At 48.7% G+C, this 20594-nt stretch overlaps 1 protein-coding gene across 1 annotated transcript in view; it reads left to right on the plus strand.

Annotated features, from left to right (window-relative positions):
* LOC146194269 (polyamine-transporting ATPase 13A3-like) overlaps positions 1 to 20594 on the plus strand; it is an 813351-nt gene that overhangs the window by 542421 nt on the left and 250336 nt on the right. The window contains exons 23-24 of the mRNA XM_084596520.1: positions 1595 to 1680; positions 12165 to 12244. Of these exons, the coding sequence (XP_084452646.1) occupies positions 1595 to 1680; positions 12165 to 12244 (166 nt within the window). The remainder of the gene's footprint in view (positions 1 to 1594; positions 1681 to 12164; positions 12245 to 20594) is intronic.

Genomic DNA, 20594 nt, shown 5'->3' on the forward strand with positions numbered 1-20594 from the left:
ATTGACAAAGAGGAGAGCAAGACAAGCCATTCTGTAAGGATATTGCGTAGTAGTTAGAGCACATCAATAGCTGTGTGCAGCCTGCCACCGCTGCTATGTGCAAATGCCAGCGATGCCTTAAAGCCCGCCTTTTAAGCACACACGCGGATGGTTCAGTAGTCGACAATCGTTGGCGAAGTGAGAAGTCCTTATCAGGGGTGTGATGGGAAAATCAAGTTGATTCAGATCGGCGGCAAGAATATTGCACAGTAGTTAGAGCAGACCATCGGCCGCGTACGGCCTGCCACCGTAGCTGCGTACCAATGTCAGCGATGCCTATATGGATCCCGCCTTTTAGGTACGGTCAGGGTACTAAGATGCTTCGGTTGTCGACAATCGTGTTGCCAAGGGAGCAGTCATAATCAGGGGGACGATGGGAAAATCATGTTGATCCGGATCGCGGGGACGAGAGCAAGACAGGCGTTTCTGCAAGAATATTGCGTAGTAGTTAGAGTAGATCACCGGCCGCGTGCGGCCTGCCCCCGCTGCTGTGTACAAATAGCACCGTTGCCTGAGGATCCCGCTTTTCAAGCACGGCCGGACACTAGGATGCTTCGGAAGCCGACAATTTTTTAGCCAAGTCTTCGTCAGCGGGACGTTGGGAAAATCAAGTTGATCCTGATCGGCGGAGGCGAGGGCAGGACAGGCGCTTCTGCAAGAATACTGCGTTGTAGACAGAACCGATCACCGGCCTCGTGCTGCCTCACACCGCTGCTTTGTACAAATGCCAGCACTTCCTGTGGATCCCGCCTTTCAAGCATTTGTATTTTTATGCATCTGTATGTTTATGCATTTTGTAAATATGTTCAATCTAATAAACTTTCACTTTCAAGCACGGGCAGGGCTCTAAGATGCTTCGGAAGTCGACAATCGTGTAGCCAAGCGAGCAGTCCTTATCAGGGGAACGATGGAAAATCAAGTTGACCCAGATCGCCGGAGACGAGTTCAAGACAGGCGTTTCTGCAAGAATATTGCCTAGTGGTTAGGGCAGATTAGCGGCCGCGTGCTGCCGGCTACCGCTGCTGTGTCCAAATTTCTGCCACAATCATCACCTTTCACCACCCAGTCTTTGATATCTCCTTTTCCAGGTCACATTTCGAGGATGTTGATGTCACCGTCGCTATTTTCTTTGTTGATAGATCTACTTTGTTGAATTGACCTCCCTACTCTACCTAGTAGCACAGTGCAGTGAAGTTGGGCGGTGAGCAGGGAAGAACTGATTCCCAACTGACAGCACACTTCGCGAAAAGCCGGATGGTGCATGCCCTAAGTGCTTACACCTTACTTTCTGTACCGATGCGCATAACAAAGATGAGGGGAAGATACCGGAATCCCTAAGTATGCAAATCAATGCCTGAAATCAGTTGTCCCGTCGTACATAATCCTGCCTTGCCGCAGGGCGTGTACGTGAGCGCAGGCGTGAAGAGTTGGACAGCGCATCTTGCTCGGCTTAGGCGTGGTTGAGTTTGTAACACGCATCTCTCTGCCTTTTTATGCCTTTTTAGCATGGCAACCTGACATCATTCACTATTCACATCGCAGGGATACGGCGCAGAGTGCAGGGCGACGGACGTCCGCTTCGCCGTGGATGGGCAGTCGTTCGCTGTGCTGAGATCCCACTTCAAGGATGTTTACGAAAAGGTACTGATTCTTACGTTCGACAAATGGTGCAATCATGAATTCTGAGCACTGGTACCTGAATGTACGTAGCCTCCCCCTGCAAAAAATACCATTTCCTAAAGACCGCCAATATCTACGCAAATCAGAAGGTGTGTAAAAGTTATGGTTTAACAATCATCATCATTGTTGTCAAAAACAGCAGTGGAATTAGCATAAGTTGCTCCACGGCAGGTCAAAAACTATTTTGTTCCCAAGGGACTAGATATGCAAACTTTGTTGAAGCATATACGTTTAGACCAATAGCTGCGTGCCTTTTGCAAAGCTGTAGCGGAGCCGGAATAATTAGATATTTTATATTTAGTCTGAATTGCCACCAAGTGTATTCACGACAAATTCTCGAAAACTATTCACTGGCTTTTTATCACAGCCGGCGGCTGCAGCATTTCAGTGACGATTGTGGAGCCAGAAATACAGCAACAAAGGAAGAAGACAATGGCAAACGAAAAGTGGTTTTTGATGTAAACCCTTTACAATATTCATTGCTAGACATTGCCTGGCAGCTGTAAAGCCTACCTTGAGAAATCGCTAGAAATAAACTATCCACCAGAAACCAGGCAGAGACAAATTTTCCTATGCACCGTGTTAGACCTCTGAGGCATCCTTCGCGTAATACGCTAACAGTTCTTTATGCATGGCTTCGGATGTCGTTGCCTTCGTCGTTTTCATACATATTATATGACTGACTTGCACTAGACATTATTCATTCCAACTTCATCCTGTGAAATGTAAGACATCGCGTAATTGCTGGTGGCTGTGTTTCGATGGTCGCGAAACTGTGATACGTCCATGTGCTGTGCGATGTCAGTACACGTTAGGGATCCCCAAGTGGTCGAAATTACTCCGCAGACATCCACTAGGGTACCTCTTTCTCTCTTCCGAGTTTCAGTCCCACTTTCCTCTATGCCCATGAGGCGTGGTTCAGATGTTCGCAGAAAAAGTGTGACAAAGAGTCTGCCGTTCCTTTACTCTAAGTCAATTGCTATTAGCCCTTAACGGTTTAGCTAAATATGCGGGGACAAAACGCGTCCTCAGCTACAAGCAGTAGACATCCAAAATTAAACGGGACACGAACTTAATAGACATTATCGCCCCAGCAGAGCATAACAGTGACCCAGTTGACAGCAGACTGCTCCATCTACTATAAGCTTATCAAGCTCTGTAGACGCGTTGCCTCCAACAAAAGCATAATCGAGCGCTAAGCTTAAAATGGCGCAAACGGCCTAAATTATTACCGAACATGCTGCCAATTCACCTCTCAGCAATGGCATCAACTCAGTAACCCCCTTCACAGCAGTTTCCACGTGGAAAATACTTGGTCACTGCTGCGCCGTATGCTGTACCCCAGTTCCTCGCGTATCGAGGGCAGCAAGCAAATCACTAAACTCTTACATAATGCCAAGTGGCAAGGGACTATCTCGCATCGAACTTCATTACCACCTGCTTCCCAAATTTAGAGCAAGAGTCACCACCATCTTATACCGGAACAAAAAATCCAATCTTAAATGCTGTCACGAAATCGCCGCACATCTTCGTTGAGTCACTGCGCGAGGGAGACGCGCGCGTGACGTCGAGTAGCGGGCTTCAAAAGATAGGAGAAATGACTCCTTTTCTGTGCGAGGAGAGCGCGCAGCTCACGCGCATCGGCATCCCCCCCCCCCCCCCCCCCCTCCGCATCATTCGGTGGCGACGCTCACTCATCCGGCCTGAGAACAAGATGGATGTCTCCAGAATGTTCGGGCGAAGCTTACCGACCACGACGCACATCTCGGCGGGAGGAAGAGAGGACGCTTTCAGAGGGAAAGTTACGTGTATGTGTGCGCCTGCCTTGGCGCATCGTCAGAGACAGACGTGGCGCGCACGTAGGTCGTGTAGCTTCGGCAAGCCAGCCAGTGTTAGAGCCAATGTTGCAGCATGGGTGGCAGTGCTATTATCGTCTCCCGGGATCAACCCGCTGCTCTGCAATCCCGCTGATCTGCGAGGGAGCAATGCTCGTCTACCGTGCCGCAACAACGTGACTCCAAACTTCGATATGCGACAGTTCCCGGTGAAGAGTTTGCTGTTTCTTTGCTCTGGCTCTCTCGTGTATTGTTCAGTGTTGTAAAGCTTCGGTGTTTATTGAGTCTCTTGAGTTGCATGTTTTGTATGAAATTTCTGGCAACCTCTTCACTGTGTATTTTAAGTGTTAGTGTGAATCCTTCTGTATTGCTCTTGCTGTACAAAGTTTGTTTTACTTGATAATTCTGACTCTGATCCTTACTCTGGCATCAACCAGCGAAGGAATTCCGGCTGAGCTTGCCACGCAAGTCGATATCATCTCATCTGAACAGCTCCCCTCCCCCCATATACACTCTAAGTGTGGCTGGGAGTGTGCGCACCAATGATGTCGCATCGTTAGTAAAATATAATTATTAACGGGTGAGAGATGCCCCATAACGGAGACAGAAGCGTGGGCTGCTCTACATAAGCTATGCATCACCTCTTCCCCGGTCCTGGACGGCATCAGCAATAAAGCGTTCCGCAATTTGGATGCGGGATCAATAGCATGATTCACTGAATTGGTAAACCAGCAATAGGAAACAGGCACCCTACCGCTTGAATAGGAATCGGCAAAGTGACTTTCTTATATAAACCAAATAAGCATCTGATCTGAAGGACACGCGGCCCACTTCCTTGACATCGTGCGCGGGGAAGGTGATGGAGCGCGTGGTCCTGAGTTGCCCAAACCATAAATAAAAAAATAATTCCTATTCTCCCCAGCCATTTCCGGCTTTCTAGCAGGCATATTGGACTCAGGTTGTCATGTTTCAGCTAAAAGAACTACTCAACCCTGATTACCCTCAACTTACTAAGCGATCCTGCTCCTGGATCTTAACAAAGCATTCAGTAACTATATCTATCCCATCTCAACCTTCCAGTGGCTGAGCACATTGAATGTGAGTTCCCGTACATATAAGTACATAAGGTCGTTCCTGCACGAAAGGACCGCCTGCCTGCACCTAGCCACAACTCCCACCGAAACCTTCACTTTAGGAAGTAATAGAACCCCACACGGGGCAGGCAGTCTTGTCCCCCTTTCTGCTTAATATTACCTTCATTCCACTAGCGTGGAAATCAGCAGCAATTCCGGCGATTCGGCACCATTTGTACGCCGTTGACATCGCAATCTGCAGCAATCGGCCAATAACGTAACTGCAGACGACAAAAGTGCCGGTCTGTCCTTTTCGGCATCCCAAATGGAACATTTAGTAATCCGTCTTAAGCAACATCACCCCCCTGCAATTCGCATCACTCTGAAGAAACCCTATACAAGCGGTCAAAAACATCAGTCTCCTAGGCCTCTGTATTTCAAACAATGCCACCAGCACCAATCCCATAAAATTTGTTCGAGAATCGGTGCAAGATATTGCGACACTTAACAAGCGCAACTCCAACCGCCGCAGCGGTATGAGAGAGGCGGACACGTGCCGCCTCATTCATTCATTCTGCCCATGCACAATTATGTATACCCCCTCCCCTAACTTTACCCCTCCCCCTCAGAGACATTGCAGCCTAACAGTTTTATCAGAACAGCCTATAAAATGGCGGCCCTTCTTCCCAAAACCACTGCCGCTGCCAAACGTCTTCAGTTGGCAGTACATAATACCCTAGAAGGCTAGTCGAGGCACACCTAATGAGCAATTCAATCGACACTCTGGGGTGAAAGCCGCACAGCAGCTTTTAATCGACCAAACATTAACCTCCCCGAAACCACCAGCGCAAATATTTACATCTTGCCTCTCTCGAAAAACACTCATCCAGAGCACAATCAACGTATTACCAGAGCTAAGACACTTCACTTCATACCCACCCTGCCGTCTATATACTATGTGCAGCTGAATACCCTCACCAGTCCGCATTCGCGGCTGCAGTGACAGAGAATGCTCACAATTCAGTTGCATGTGCTGCAATTGGAAACTCGACCCAACCCATCGAAGCGGACGAGGCAGCAATAGCCCTTGCAATACCTCTCTCCGCAAAATATATTTTCTCTGATTCAAAGTTAGTCATCTCTATTTGCAAAAAGAAAAAAATTATGCCCCAGCCGCTAACATCTTGCAATCTGCTTCCCCTGCCAATCGCCTCATGACCCGCCTCTAGGTTCAAGCGAAAGTGCAGACACACCGCTAACACAGCCGCCCACGAACAAGCCCGAGCTCTTGTCAACCGAGCAGTGGACGACCTGCCCTTGTTCCGCTTTGCCAGGGACTGCCTCCTCAGCAATCACGTTGTTACCACGTGTTATAGAAACTCCCTCAAAATCCTACTCCTCACCATTCCCTCACCAAAACTGAACAGGTGGCTTGGCGTCACTGCAAGCCGCCGCCTTGCCTTTCCCTTTCTTACCCTCGCTCATATATAGAGGGAGACAATTTCCGAAATGTATGTTATACCCAACTACAAGAGCCGACTTCTAGCACACTTACCTAATTTGTACTAATAAAACTAACCCCCCTTTCAAGGATCAGAATCACAGCAGGAACGGGAGGCACAGAGGTCTGTGAAGCGCACAACCGGAGCTATACAGCTAGACAGCTCCGCATCCTAGACAGGGCATTTAAGGCCGCCACAGCACAAATATTCCCGGTCATTTAGAGTGTCACGAGGGCCTGTCACCGTCCTGCTCATCCTTTTTTCCTCCCCGCCCTCGCCGAGCCAGCTGAAGTGGCTCAAATAAAGTTTTGACGACCAACCAACCATGTCGAGACGCGGCAAAGCAACGCTGAACGAAGCAGCGGATGCTAGCTATGGTGCTAGATGATGGTTCTGCATTTTTATCCGCTTGCTTTGGTTTAGTTTGTGAGGTTTAACGTACTAAAACGAATCAGGCTATGATAGACACCATATAGTGGATGACTCCAGACATTTTGACAACCTGGGGTTCTTTTCGTGCACTGACATCGCACCGCACACAGGCGCCTTGCGTTCCTACTCAGTCGAAAAGCGGCTGCTGAGCCACCACTGATGCCCCGTGCGGACAGAGGAGAGATGAGAGAAAAGAGAAAGAAAGTGAGAGAGAGAGAGGAAAGCGTGTCGCAAAAGTCGTTGTCTAGCCCCAAAGTGGCGACGGATGCAACGACAGCCTACACAACAGGTAAAAACGTCGGTGGCAAACGAGCCCCCGCCGGCCCCTGATTCCCAGCCCGTAGAGCTGCGAGCAGCCACCTGCTGAGCAGCCGTCCATTGATACGAGAACACTACTATTCATACTACTTGCGCGCCATCTGTCGCACCACCGAAGTGATCACAAGGTACTCTGATTTATTTATGTATTTATTTGGTTGCCATCAGGGCCGCTGAGGCGTTACAGATTGAAGTGCTAATTACACAAAATAAAAACAAATAGTTTTTAACACGGATGAAGAAGCGCAGGTTTTAGTGTTACAGGGTCAGGAATTGAGATGATGCAGATGGGCAGGTGATTTTTCTGTAACTTTCTTAATTATTCCTTCTGTAGTAGCTCCTTTCTAATGACACGATTCTTGCTTACACACGGTCGTACGGCCAATCATACGTTAGGCACATATTTCATCGAAATTGACTTATTTGCGAGTCGTTGGAGACAATTTGTTGTCTCCAACAAATTTAGAATTTGTTGTCGCTACCTCTAGGGCGCAGCGGTGGCGTAGCGGTAGAACGTCCGCCTCGCATGCAAGAGGACCGGAGTTAAAATCCCGCGGCCGAGCAATTCTCCACGGGATTAAAAAAACCGCGTGTCGATGGAATTGCATAAACATGTTTGGGGTGCAACCTGATGCCGGTGAACACCTCCGGCAACGCACTCCGTCACCAGAACAGGAGTTGGCCACCCGGGTTCAGTAATTGGCCGGAACCTCTCATGATTAGTTCCATAAAACCCCGGCCCTCAGTCACCAGCGGCTGCGGAACAACGAACGACGGCGGCGGTCAGACCTGTGACGCAGCAGGGGGTGCTAAGAATTCCTGGCTCCGCTTGACAGACCGCCATTGGAAACTGGCCCTGGCAACGTTTAACGCTAGAGCACTAGCTAGTGAAGCTAGTTTAGCAGTGCTGTTAGCGGAACTAGAGGGTATAAAATTTGATGTCATAGGGCTTAGTGAGGTTAGGAGGCCGAATGAGGCTTATACAGTACGGGAGAATGGGCCTGCACTGTGTTATTGAGGTTTAGCAGAGAGGCGAGAACTAGGAGTAGGTTTCCTTGTCAATACGTATATAGCGGGTAATATAGATCAACTCTATAGTACTAATGAGAGAGTGGCAGGCATCGCAATTGGGCCTAATGAGTGGTATAAACGGGAGCATGTACAGTCATATGCAGTTACATGTAGTTATGATGACCAGGCAGTTAAAAGCTTCTACGAAGATGTAGGATCGGCAATGCGACAAGACGCAGTATACTGTACTAATGGGCGACTTCAATGCCAAGGCAGGGAATAAACAGGCAGGAGACCAGGCAATAGGTGACTATGGCATTGCTCCTAGGAATAACAGGGGGTAGTTACTAGTTGAGTTTGCAGAGTGCAGTAACTTAAGAATCATGAATACCTTCTTCAGCAAACGGAAGAACCGGAAATGAACATGGCAAAGTTCTAACGGTGAGACTAAAAATGAAATTGACTTCATCCTGTGTTCAACCCGTGCCATTATGCAAGATGTAGAGGTAATTGGGAAAGTGCGATAGAGATACCACAGGAAGGTGAGGCCCCGAATTAGCCTAAATCCGAAGAAGAAACTCAACAAATTGGTAGGAAAGAAACCCATCAACGAATTAGCGGTGAGGGGGACGGCAGAAGAGTTCAGGATCTCGCTACAGAATAGATATTCAGCTCTAACCGAGGATGGGGACATTACCCTAGAAGCAATGAACAATAATCTCAGAGATGTCATTACTGAGTGCTGGAAGTAGGCGGTCAGATAGTTAGAGAGGATACCGGTAAGCTGTCTAAGGAGACGAAATATCTGATTAAGAAACGTCAGAGTAGTAAACCATTCAATCCAACAGACCGGATAGAATTGGCCGAGATATTAAAGCTAATCAATAAGCGCAATGTGGCCGATATAAAGAAGTATAACATGGAGAAAACTGAGCATGCTGTAAAGAACGGGGGAAGCCTTAAAGCGGTAAAAAAGAAATTGGGCATAGGCAAAAAACCAGATGTATGCGGTAAGGGACAAGGCGGGCAACGTCATCACTAATATGGAAAAGATAGTCAAAGTAGCCGAGGAGTTCCATACGACCTCTACTGTAGCCAAAGCAGTCAGGACCGTAATGAGATTGGCGGTAGGGAAAAACCGTCAGACGTTCTACCAGTAACGAAGGACTAGGTCAAGAAAGCACTAGAAACTATGAAAAGGGGGAAATCAGCTGGAGAGGATCAGATAACTACAGATTTGCTGAAGGACGGGGGGGATATCGTGCTAGAAAAACTGGCCACCCTGTATACGCAGTGCCTGGTGTCATCGACGGTACCGGAACCATGGAAGAATGCAAACATTATCCTCATTCACAAGAAAGGTGACTCTAAGGACCTGAAAAACTACAGACCAATCAGCCTACTGTCTGTTGCGTATAAGGTATTTACTAAGATAATCGCTAATAGAATCAGGACAACCTTAGACTGCAATCAAGCAAAGAAGGATCAAGCAGGTTTTCGGAAACGGTACTCTACTTTCGTTCATATCCATACCATCAACCAGGTAATAGAAAAATGCTCGGAATATAACCAGCCCTTATACATAGCATTCATTGATTACGAAAAAGCATTTGACTCAGTTGAAAACTCGGCGGTGATGCAGGCATTGCGAAATCAGGGGGCAGACGAGAAGTACGTGAAAGTGCTGGAAGATATATATAGTGGCTGCACAGCAACCATAGTTCTGCATAATGAAAGTAACAAAATTCCCATAAAGAAAGGTGTTAGGCAAAGAGACACAATCTCCCCAGTACTATTCACAGCTTGCTTAGAGGAAGTATTCAGACACTTGGAATGGGAGCAGTTGGGAATAAGGGTAGATGGAGAATACCTCAGTAATTGGCGATTTTAATGACATTGGTTCCCTAAGCAAATCGGTGGATGAACTGCAAATAATGATTGATGACGTAGACAGGAAAATAGAAAGGTAGGCTTCAAAATCAATATGCGGAAGACTAAGGTAGTGTTCAACAGCCTCGGGAAGGAACAGCAGTTTACATTAGGTAGCGAAGTACTGGAAGTAGTAGGCGAATATGTCTACTTAGGACAGGAAGTAACCGCAGACCCGGACCATGAATAGAAAATAGCAAGAAGAATAAGATTGGGATGGAGCGTATTTGGCAAGCACTCGAAGATTATGACTAGCAGCTTAGCGGTACCGCTCAAGAGGAAAGTATACAACAGTTGCATCATACCTGTACTCACCTATGGGGCTGAAACGTGGAGGCTAACCAAGAGGTTTCTACTTATGTTGAGGACAACCCAGAGGGCTATGGAACGAGAAATGGTATAGGTAACATTAGGATATAGCAAGCGTGCAGAGTGGGTCAGAGAAACAACTCAAGTTACCAACATTCTAGTAGAAATTAAGAAGAAATGGGCATGGGCAGGACATGTATTACGAAAAGAGTTTAATCGATGGTCGCATAGGGTAATAAACTAGATTCCAAGTGAAGGAAAGCGTAGCAGGGGCGGCAGAAAGTTCGGTGGGCGGATGAGGTTAAGAAGTTCGCAGGAGTCAAGTGGATGCAGCTAGCAGACAACCGGGATAATTGGAGAAATATAGGAGAGGCGTTCGCCCTGCAATGGGTATTGTCAGGCTGATGATGATGATGATTTATATGGCGTTAGAGTATAGCTGGATGCCATTGCGAACCAGATGTTAGGCCAGCCCGAATCTAATTCCGCTAAAGCACGTACTGGTTTTTGGAAATACAGAAAATAGCTGATCAAGATCATGAATCTCTGTAGAAGGTAGAGCATCTGTGTTATTGCAAAAACAAGACTACGGCATCTCTGACCGCTAGTCGCTTCGTGCCGTGTCCGCGTACGCGTACGTGTACGTGTCCGTGTGTGGTCCAGTGGAAACTCTTTCTTATTTGTTCTCTGCAACCCTCATAAAAAAAGCAGCCTTCTATGACGTTTGAATTCACGTTACTCCTATGCCACGGGCTGCCAACTAGGGTCGCTCTTTTCATACGGGAGGGTGTCAGTCTGCTAGAACCGTTTACATTCTCGTTACCCCTACGACACGCAGGCACGTAGGGGAATAATGTAGCAGGCAAAAGAAGCTTCCGCTGTTGCATTCACAATTCAACTATGATTAACTTGAGCTAAACAACAAATAATTTTTTTCTGGGGGAATTTTATTATGATAAAGGCACATTTTACTGCATGATTAAACAATCCGCACATGCGAAGCGGTCGTTTTAAATGTTATTTTGTTGTGGGTATTGTGTCGAAGTTACTCAAGTTACTGACATTCAAGTGGAAATTAAGAAGAAGAAATGGGCATGGGCAGGACATGTAGTGCGAAGAGAGGATAACCAATGGTCGCTTAGGGTAACAAACTTGATTCCAAGAGAAAGAAAGCGTGGCAGGGGGCGGCAGAAAGTTGGGTAGGCGGATGACATTAAGACGGTCAAGCGGATGCAGCTAACACAAACCGGGTTAATTGCAAAAATATGGGAGAGGTCTTCGCCCTACAGTGGGCATAGTCATGCTGATGATGATGATGATGATTGTGTCGCTGACCGGTAATTCAGTAAAAAAAGAAGGTTTGTGCTGTATGGGCTGCATGTTCACCTCGCAATCTGAAGCGCTAGAGTTCAAATCGCCGTACGTTGGGAACAATTTTTATTTATTTGTTTGCTTGCGTATTTTTTCGTTACAACAAAGAACTTCGTCATTTTCTTTTCTGCGACACAGGGCTCTTAAGGCTCTCGCATTAAAAAATTCAGCTGTAGCAGGAAGAATGGCAGCAAAATGCATTAGCGGAAGAATACGGCCGGAGAATAGAGCAAAGGAGCGCAAGGTAGCCAACAATTTTGGCCACTGGCAGTGCGTAAATAATTTCTGTATTTGCCAAAGAGAAATATAGCACTTGATAGTTGCAGATTAGCGCGATATACAACGACGCTTGCTTGAGGAAGTCACCTCTGTAGTCAGGTGAAAGCTGTGCCATGAGGAGATCTAGCTACAATGCGTGTCTGTAACTATCAAGCAGTATGTAAATGAGATAACGCTACAGAAAAGACGACGACAAAAGTGAACTGTTGTCGCATTCCTGTATTGTCGCTGGTCCTGTCTGTCGCGCTACATGCAATCCCAATAGCCATATTTAACAAAATCGCCCGCAGAAAGTTTCAATGAAGCAGAAGTATTCACTGAAGTGAAATCTGCCACATTGCACACTCGTGACCGAGTGATTTACTTTTGTTTTATTTCACCCACAGCTGCTCGTAACCGGAATCGTATTTGCTAGGATGACACCTCAACAGAAGGTCGAGCTGGTGGAAGACCTCCAGGGACTCGGGTCAGTGAAGCCATTTCTGTGTTTTCCACATCTGTTACAAAGAGCACTAGTTTTAAATTTGCCGCTTTGTCCAACAATATTTCGCGACTCTATCTTTTCCACACGTAACAGATCCGGGGTGACCAGTATTCACAGCAACCCAGTCGACCAAAGCTATATATATATATATATATATATATATATATATATTGCCACCTGGTGTCTCCATGTTCTTGCTACACCTGGAAGAAGAGGACACTGAAGTTGACTCGCGTGCTGTGCGCCGAACGTTTTTGCCTGCTGGTACAGCTTCGTCTTGTCGTCTGTTACGTCTAGCCCTGTTGTCCGTGACATATTTTGGTGTCGGCGCAGGGTATCGATCCCAGTATATGTCCCGCACTCCTCCGCATACCCAGGATTTAGGTCCTGTGCCAATTGACACGCCTGTTCACCGCGCTAGCAGGAGGAACCTAGGCCTACCACCTGAGCACGGGCCGTTGGAATTCACCACCGCAGCTGCCCCTCGACCCGTCATCTAAACGCCAACGTATTACATTTTCCAGAACCCACGACTGCCTAAGGTTTTCCACGGCTGTCAGACGGAAGACGTCGAAGACTGGCTCACCCAGTTTGAACGCGTCGCCGCATTTAATCAGTGAGACGACGCCGCAAAGCTCAGGAACGTCTTCTTCAGCCTGGAAGATGGCGCTCGTACATGGTACGAGAATCGCGAAGGCGCCCTAACATCGTGGCGCGAGTTCTGTCGCTGCATCCTGGACACCTACACCAGCCCGGATCGCCGAGAACGAGCGGAAAGGGCTTTACGCTCTCGCATACGGATGCCGAACGAGACCATAACCATGTACGTGGAGGACATGACTAGGCTGTTCCGACGATCTGACCCGGCCATGCCCGAAGAGAAAAAGGTACGCCATCTCATGCACGGCGTTAAGGAACAACTGTTCGCTGGGCTCGTGCGCAATCCGCCGAGCACAGTTGCAGAGTTTCTTTCGGAGGCAGTCACAATGGAAAGGATGCTCCAGCAGCGGTCTACGACCTACGACAGGCCGGTACTCGCCGCTTCGCTCACGGAGCCGCATTCGGCCTTCGGGGCTAGTCCGGATCTTCTTCGCGACATCATCCGCTCCATTTTGCGTGAAGAGCTCCAGACGCTCTTCGGTGCTCCCCAGCCGACGATCGGCTCTATCGCTAGTATTGTCCGAGAAGAGCTCCAACAAGCATTTCGGCCTTCGGTACCATCCGCTAACCCGCCATCCTTCTCCACCGAGCCCTGTCGGCCAACCTATGCGGACATCTTGCGACGTTCCCCAACCGATTCCACACAATTACCGCCACCCGACCAAGGCTCGCTGTATTCAGCCCACCCCGAGCCGTACATCAACAACCGCCGACCACCCCACCGAAAGGCAGACCTGTGGCGTGCCCCAAATCGGCAGCGCCTGTGCTTCCACTGCGGAGAACCTGGCCACCTGTATCGACAGTGCCCATATCGACAACTGGGACTGAAGGGTTTCCCCATCGACATGCGTAGCCCTCTTTTAGGCCAACGACCCCGGGATATTGAGGACTACGTATCCCAGCAGCGCATGGCGCCAACTTCTAGACGACAGTCACGATCTCCGTCTCCACGCCGACTATCCTCGCAGGCCAGCTCCTCCTGGATGGCGCAGCGTCGGCCGTCTAGTCCGAGCCGGGAAAACTAAAGACAGCGACCTCAGGGGGCGAGGCCGCTTCAAATCGACGTGACGAAGACCCCCCGACAACGCCACCTGTGAGCGACCGCGACTTGATGGCCCCGACGACAGTTCGTACACGTGAAGATAGACTCTCGCTGGATATACCAGTGGTCCTCGACGGCTATAAGGTTAGCGCATTGGTAGACACTGGTGCTGATTTTTCCATTTTAAGCGGGAAGCTAGCGGCGCTTCTAAAAAAAGTGATGACGCCATGGTCTGGCACGCAGATTCGAACCGCTGGCGGGCATGTCGTAACTCCGAGCGGTCAGTGCACGGCGAGACTCCAAATTCGCAACTCCACGTTTGTTGTAAGTTGCCTTGTAATACCTGACTGCTCCCGTGACTGTATCCTTGGTGTCGATTTTCTTCGGGAGTATGGGGCCATTATCGATCTCCGGAAGCGTACCGTGACCTTTTCAACTGAGAAAGCGGATGATACTGACACCGCAGACCGCCAAAGCCACGCCCCTCTTCGAAATACCGCCGAGAGCGTTTCTATTCCGCCACGTTCCAGTGTTTTTGTGACCGTTAACTGCGATGAACTGCGTGACGGAACAGCGGTCGCTGAGGGCAACCAGTCCCTTTTGCTCACCCACGGCATCACCTCGGCGCGGAGTCTCATCCATCTCCGTAACGGCCAATCTGAGCTCCTGGTGACTAACTTCACGAACGAGCCCCGCCATCTTTTCCGCGCTACCGCTATCGCATTCGCCGACGCCTTAGCGGACGTTTCTGAATGTTTTACTTTCGGAGAAGTTGAAAATGTGCCCCCATCCCTTGATCGTCTGGATATTAGTGCAGATCTCTCGGAAACACAGCAGCACGACCTACGTTCTCTCCTTTTAAAATACAGTGCTTGTTTCGCGACATCATCGAAAATTCGGCAGACGCCTCTTGTGAAGCACCGTATAATTACTCCCGACGATGCCCGCCCTATACGCCAGCAGCCGTACCGCATCTCAACGACGGAACGTGAAGCAATTCACACACAGGTTCAGGAGATGCTTCGTGATGGTGTCATCCAGCCCTCCAACAGTCCGTGGTCGTCCCCTGTCGTGCTTGTGAAAAAAAAGGATGGCACACTTCGCTTCTGTGTTGACTATCGAAAGTTGAACGACATCACTAAAAAAGACGTCTACCCGCTGCCCCGTATCGACGATTCGCTCGACAAGCTTCGTCGCGCCCAGTACTTCTCCTCCATTGACTTGAAGAGCGGGTACTGGCAGATTGAGGTTGATGAGCGGGACCGCGAAAAAACAGCTTTTGTTACCCCAGACGGACTGTATGAGTTTAAAGTGCTGCCATTCGGCCTATGTTCAGCGCCGGCTACTTTTCAGCGCATGATGGACACCGTTCTCGCTGGCCTCAAATGGCAAATCTGTTTAGTTTATCTCGACGACGTTGTCGTGTTCTATGAAACCTTTGGAGAACACCTTGAACGCCTTCGAGCAGTATTAGATGCCCTCCGGTCAGCTGACTTGACGCTCAAGCCCGAAAAGTGCCACTTTGGCTACAAAGAGTTGAAGTTTCTTGGTCATCTTGTGAGTGCCGCAGGCGTTAGGCCAGACCCCGACAAAACTGCCGCTGTCGCAAAATTTCCCGTTCCTACCACGAAGAAGAGTTTAAAACGTTTCCTGTGTTTGTGTGCGTACTACCGCCGCTTCATCGCCGACTTTTCCAAGGTAGCCGCTCCCCTGACCCGCCTCACACGGGATGATACACAGTTCGTGTGGGCCGCCGAGCAACAGGAGGCTTTTGCGGAGCTACGCAGACGACTGCAAACTACTCTTGTTCTTGCGCCCTTTGATGAAGACGCCACCACCGAAATCCACACCGACGCCAGCAACATCGGCCTTGGCGCTGTACTCGTACAACACCAAGCTGGCGTGGAAAGGGTCATTGCGTATGCCAGCCGCACGCTCTCCCGCGCTGAAACAAATTATTCCACTACTGAAAAGGAATGCCTCGCAGTTGTGTGGGCAACTATGAAATTTAGGCCTTACCTCTATGGACGCGCGTTTAAAGTCGTTACTGACCACCATTCTCTGTGCTGGCTGGCCAATCTCCGTGATCCATCAGGGCGCCTAGCACGATGGAGCCTTCGCCTTCAAGAATTTGATTACTCCATTGTGTAAAAATCTGGTCAGAAGCACGAAGATGCTGACGCGCTGTCGCGGGCACCCGTTGGATTTGTCGATAACGCCACGGATGACAGAAGTTTTCTTGGACTAATGAATGCCTCAGATATAATGACCCGACAGCGAGCTGACCCAGACCTTCGACCTGTCATTGACCATCTGGAGGGTCGCGCTGCTGACGTCCCCCGCCAGTTTGGAAGGCACCTTTCTGCATTCTGTCTTCGGAATGGCGTTTTATTCAAGAAAAACTCCAGCACTGTTGATCGAGCGCACCTCCTTGTCGTGCCGGCCGACCTTCGCGACGACATCCTTTTTGCTTGCCACGATGAGCCCACCTCCGGCCACTTAGGCTTTGCACGCACACTCGCTCGAGTTCGTCAAGCCTATTATTGGCCTAAACTTTCTGACGCCGTCCATCGCTACGTCAGAGGCTGCCGCGAGTGTCAACGTCGGAAGGTACCACCTCTCAAACCCGCGGGTTTGCTCCAACCTATTATTCCACCTCGGACGCCGTTTGACCAAGTCGGCATCGACCTACTGGGCCCATTTCCGCTGTCATCGACGGGTAACAAATGGATTATAGTCGCGACCGACTATCTCACACGTTATGCGGAAACCAAGGCAGTGCAGCGGGGCACATCAATTGAGATCGCTCAATTCTTCATGCAGCAAATCGTGTTGCGTCATGGCGCACCGTCCCTAGTCGTAACCGATCGAGGCACCGCCTTTACGGCACAGCTCATGCACGACGTGCTCGAGCTTAGTCATACCAGCCACCGAAAAACTACTGCATATCACCCGCAGACGAATGGCCTCACGGAGAGACTCAACAAAACCATCGCCGACATGATCGCAATGTACATAGACTCGCAGCACAAAAACTGGGATGAAATTCTCCCCTACATCACTTATGCCTACAACACGGCCACCCAAGAGACGACGCGTTTTACACCATTTCGCCTAGTCTACGGACGTGACGTTCAGACGATGTTGGATGCTATGCTTCCGAGCTGCACTGATGATCATCCACTCATGCCAGACGCCGAACAGTTTGCTCAGCGCGCTGAGGAAGCACGTCAACTTGCCCGAATTCACATTCAGCAGCAGCAGGGCACGGATGCACGCCGCTACAACCTCCGTCATCGACACGTCGCCTACCATCCCGGAGAGAAAGTTTGGGTATGGACCCCGGTGCGTCGGCCCGGATTGTGTGATAAACTGATTTCCCGTTACTTCGGACCTTACGAAGTTCTGCGCCGAGTCACGGAAGTAACATACGAAGTTCTCCCAGTGGGTACTGTGCAGCCCTCGCGTCGGCAACCACGCTCCGAGGTCGTGCACGTCGTCCGCATGAAGCCCTATTTCACGCGGTAGTGCGCTATGCACTTGTTTCGTTGTCGCGTAGGACACCTTACCTCGCACTCCGTCCCTTATTTCTCTTTTTTTAAGAGGGGGAGTAATGCCACCTGGTGTCTCCATGTTCTTGCTACACCTGGAAGAAGAGGACACTGAAGTTGACTTGCGTGCTGTGCGCCGAACGTTTTTGCCTGCTGGTACAGCTTCGTCTTGTCGTCTGTTACGTCTAGCCCTGTTGTCTGTGACAATATATATATATATATATATATATATATATATATATATATATATATATATATATATATATATATATATATATATATATATATACGGGGTGTCTCAGCTAACCTGTACCAACGGTTACAAAATAATATATTTGCGGTAGGTCAGTGAAACCAGTCGCATACAACTGCCCACGGGCAATGTTTTGATTTGCAATTACGTATTTAGCCAATTACGTTACTTTTGCTAACTTACTAACTTAGATATTCACCTTAGACCGAAAATGTCTTAGGTCTAAGCACCTTCATGTCTAAAAGGTCTAAGCACCTCCAACAGACTCCCACCATCGTCGTGTTGTTTTCCCTTCCACTTGTCGTTTAATATCCTTTATCCCGATAATCATCATAAGAGTAATTCTTGCTAGATACCAACAATCAAAATAAAAAAAATCCCCAACGTTTGCCTTCCACTCGTTGACTGTCAGCTCCTTTAACTCTGTAAAAACGAGCCCCTCATTACCCTTTCAATTATCTGCTATATAACTATAAATATATATATATATTTATATACATTTAACGATCGATGAACCGCTCAGCAGCGAGCCGGAACTTTTGAGCGGCGGTCTTTTGGTGAGCCGGCTCTCTCGTTCAGTGCTCCGATTTGTGCAGGACGGTTCCTTGGTAGCCGGAGTTTCTCCTCGGTGCGATTTCGGCGCCATCTATTAGCCATGCGGGAAAGCAGCCGCCCTCCCGCATGAACTTCGGGATCACCCCCTCGCGCGCGTGAGAGAGACGCGCGCGCGGTGGTGACCTCGGAGAGCATGACTCCCGCCCTTCCTCACAGGAGTAGCTATGCTGGCTTTAAGTGTAAAGTCCCTTGATAATTTGAAAGTAGCGACTTTCTGTGAACTATGCCGCCGCGCTGCGCATCCTCGCCGATCCTCCTCTCTCACCTCTCCTATCGGACGGTGATTGGCTCTGCGGGCGGTCTCCGGGAAAAGTGCGCGAAGAGTGCGCTCTTTTTGTGTTTTTATTTTTCGTCGGCGCCATTTTTTGGGTAGCCGCCGCTGCTACGACCGAGCTCCTTGACATTGCGCGCTTGCTCTTCGCGTTATTCGCGCTCCTTTAGTGCAACACTATTCCCAGTTGCTGCGAATTTCAGTGCACAAGCCGGCGTAAAAAACGCTTTGTTATTTTTGCGATTCCGAGCGGCAAGAAAAATATCGTTAGAAGAAAAACGTGGCTGCACAACATCTGCCGCAATAACTTTACGCCGACGAAGACTGCCCATCTCTGCGAGGTACTGTGCATTTCTTCTAAGCGACTGTGTATACTGAAACTGCATGCAAGAGCAACACAAATCTGGCAATCTCACTTAATTCACTGATCATTTTGCGTCGTTATGCGCGTTATTGTTTTCACTTCATGGTTCCGCTGAACGCGTGCTATAATAGCGACGGCTGATGCATACAATGCGTATACATTACATACATTCGCATACATTCGCATACATTCGCATACACTCGCTTTAATTTCTGAACCTAGGTTTAGCTTTTCAACGATGACGCGTGCAATGAGAGAGATTATTAAGCATTATTAGGCTTATGCCGCAGTAAAGATGGAGAAAACTTGTCCACAGAACGTGTCCGCAAAACTATTTATCCGCACATAAAAAATTTTCCTTTAAACCCTTGAAATTTGACCTTGTCCGAATCTGGCGAAAAGTGGTGCCCAACATAACTTTAATATGGCGAATTCATTGGTTACGTCCAAATTTCGGGACCTCCCGCCAAATTCAACCCCAGGAACCCTCTGAATTTCACTTCATCCGAATGTGGCCAAAATCGATGTCTAACCTATAAATTGGGTACGGCGAATTCAGTGCAGTCGATTCCAAATTTTCGTGAACTTCCCCGGAAATTTGGCCCCATGGACACCCGAAATTTGCCTCGTGCGAATCTGGCGAAAAACGGTGTCCAACCTAATTTGAGTATGGCGAATTCAGCGGTGATGTCCAAATTTCGGTGGACTGCCCCTAAAATTCGAGGCGCAGAAGTTGAATCTGTTGCACACGCGGATCTTTGGCTCTCGGTTTCGGCTCGACATCACCTTAAGGTCGCCGACAGCGGGAACTAAAGGCGTTTCATGCTTAATAGAAAACAGTTCATATTCGTTTTCAGGCCGCCGCGAAAATTCTCAACTACAAAAACGATTAAGCCGTTGCATGTGCCGTGCGCTGTGTCAAACTCTGACTGAATGTTAATGGAAAATTTCAGGACGGCCATCAAAGCAAATGCCCCAGCTTGTTCTCAGCAACCATCCCACTACTAAAACTCCTCTCGTGAGAAACTTCATAAACTGCACTTCCGCGAAAATTTGTTCGAGATGAATATACATTTAACTAAACATTGGTATGCTAAAATATTCCGGAATGTTCAAATATATTGTAAATATTAGGCTTCATATACTATGGCGTGTATTGAAAAGTCAAAAGGAATGCGAGATGTATGCAGCAAGTGCAGTGTGCAGTTCGTAGCGCAAGCTCTCGTAAATGGCACTTTCATTGCGCGTACGAGACGCTAATGTATGTGGCTCGTGGTAGTCAAGCGTGTCGCATGTCTTACTCAAATTTTCATTCAATAACAGAGTGTGGAAAAAGCGCGAACTTAAGAGCGAGTGCATGTGCCAGCCAACTTCCCGGACGGCAAGCGAGCGATTCCCAAAAAAGGGTGCTGTGTGCAGCGCGCGCAGCCGGTGGGCGAGGATATTCGAGAAGAAAAACGCCGGAGTGGAGGAGAGTGTCGCTACTTTAAAATTATTGAGGGGTTTTATTTAAGGGGGAGGTGGCGCCACCACGCATTGCGCCGCTTGCATAAAACGCGCTTTCGTTTCATGCCTC

Source organism: Amblyomma maculatum, chromosome 3, assembly GCF_055883805.1.
Source record: "Amblyomma maculatum isolate TAMU_Amacu chromosome 3, ASM5588380v1, whole genome shotgun sequence".
In the NCBI taxonomy this organism is placed as follows: domain Eukaryota; kingdom Metazoa; phylum Arthropoda; class Arachnida; order Ixodida; family Ixodidae; genus Amblyomma; species Amblyomma maculatum.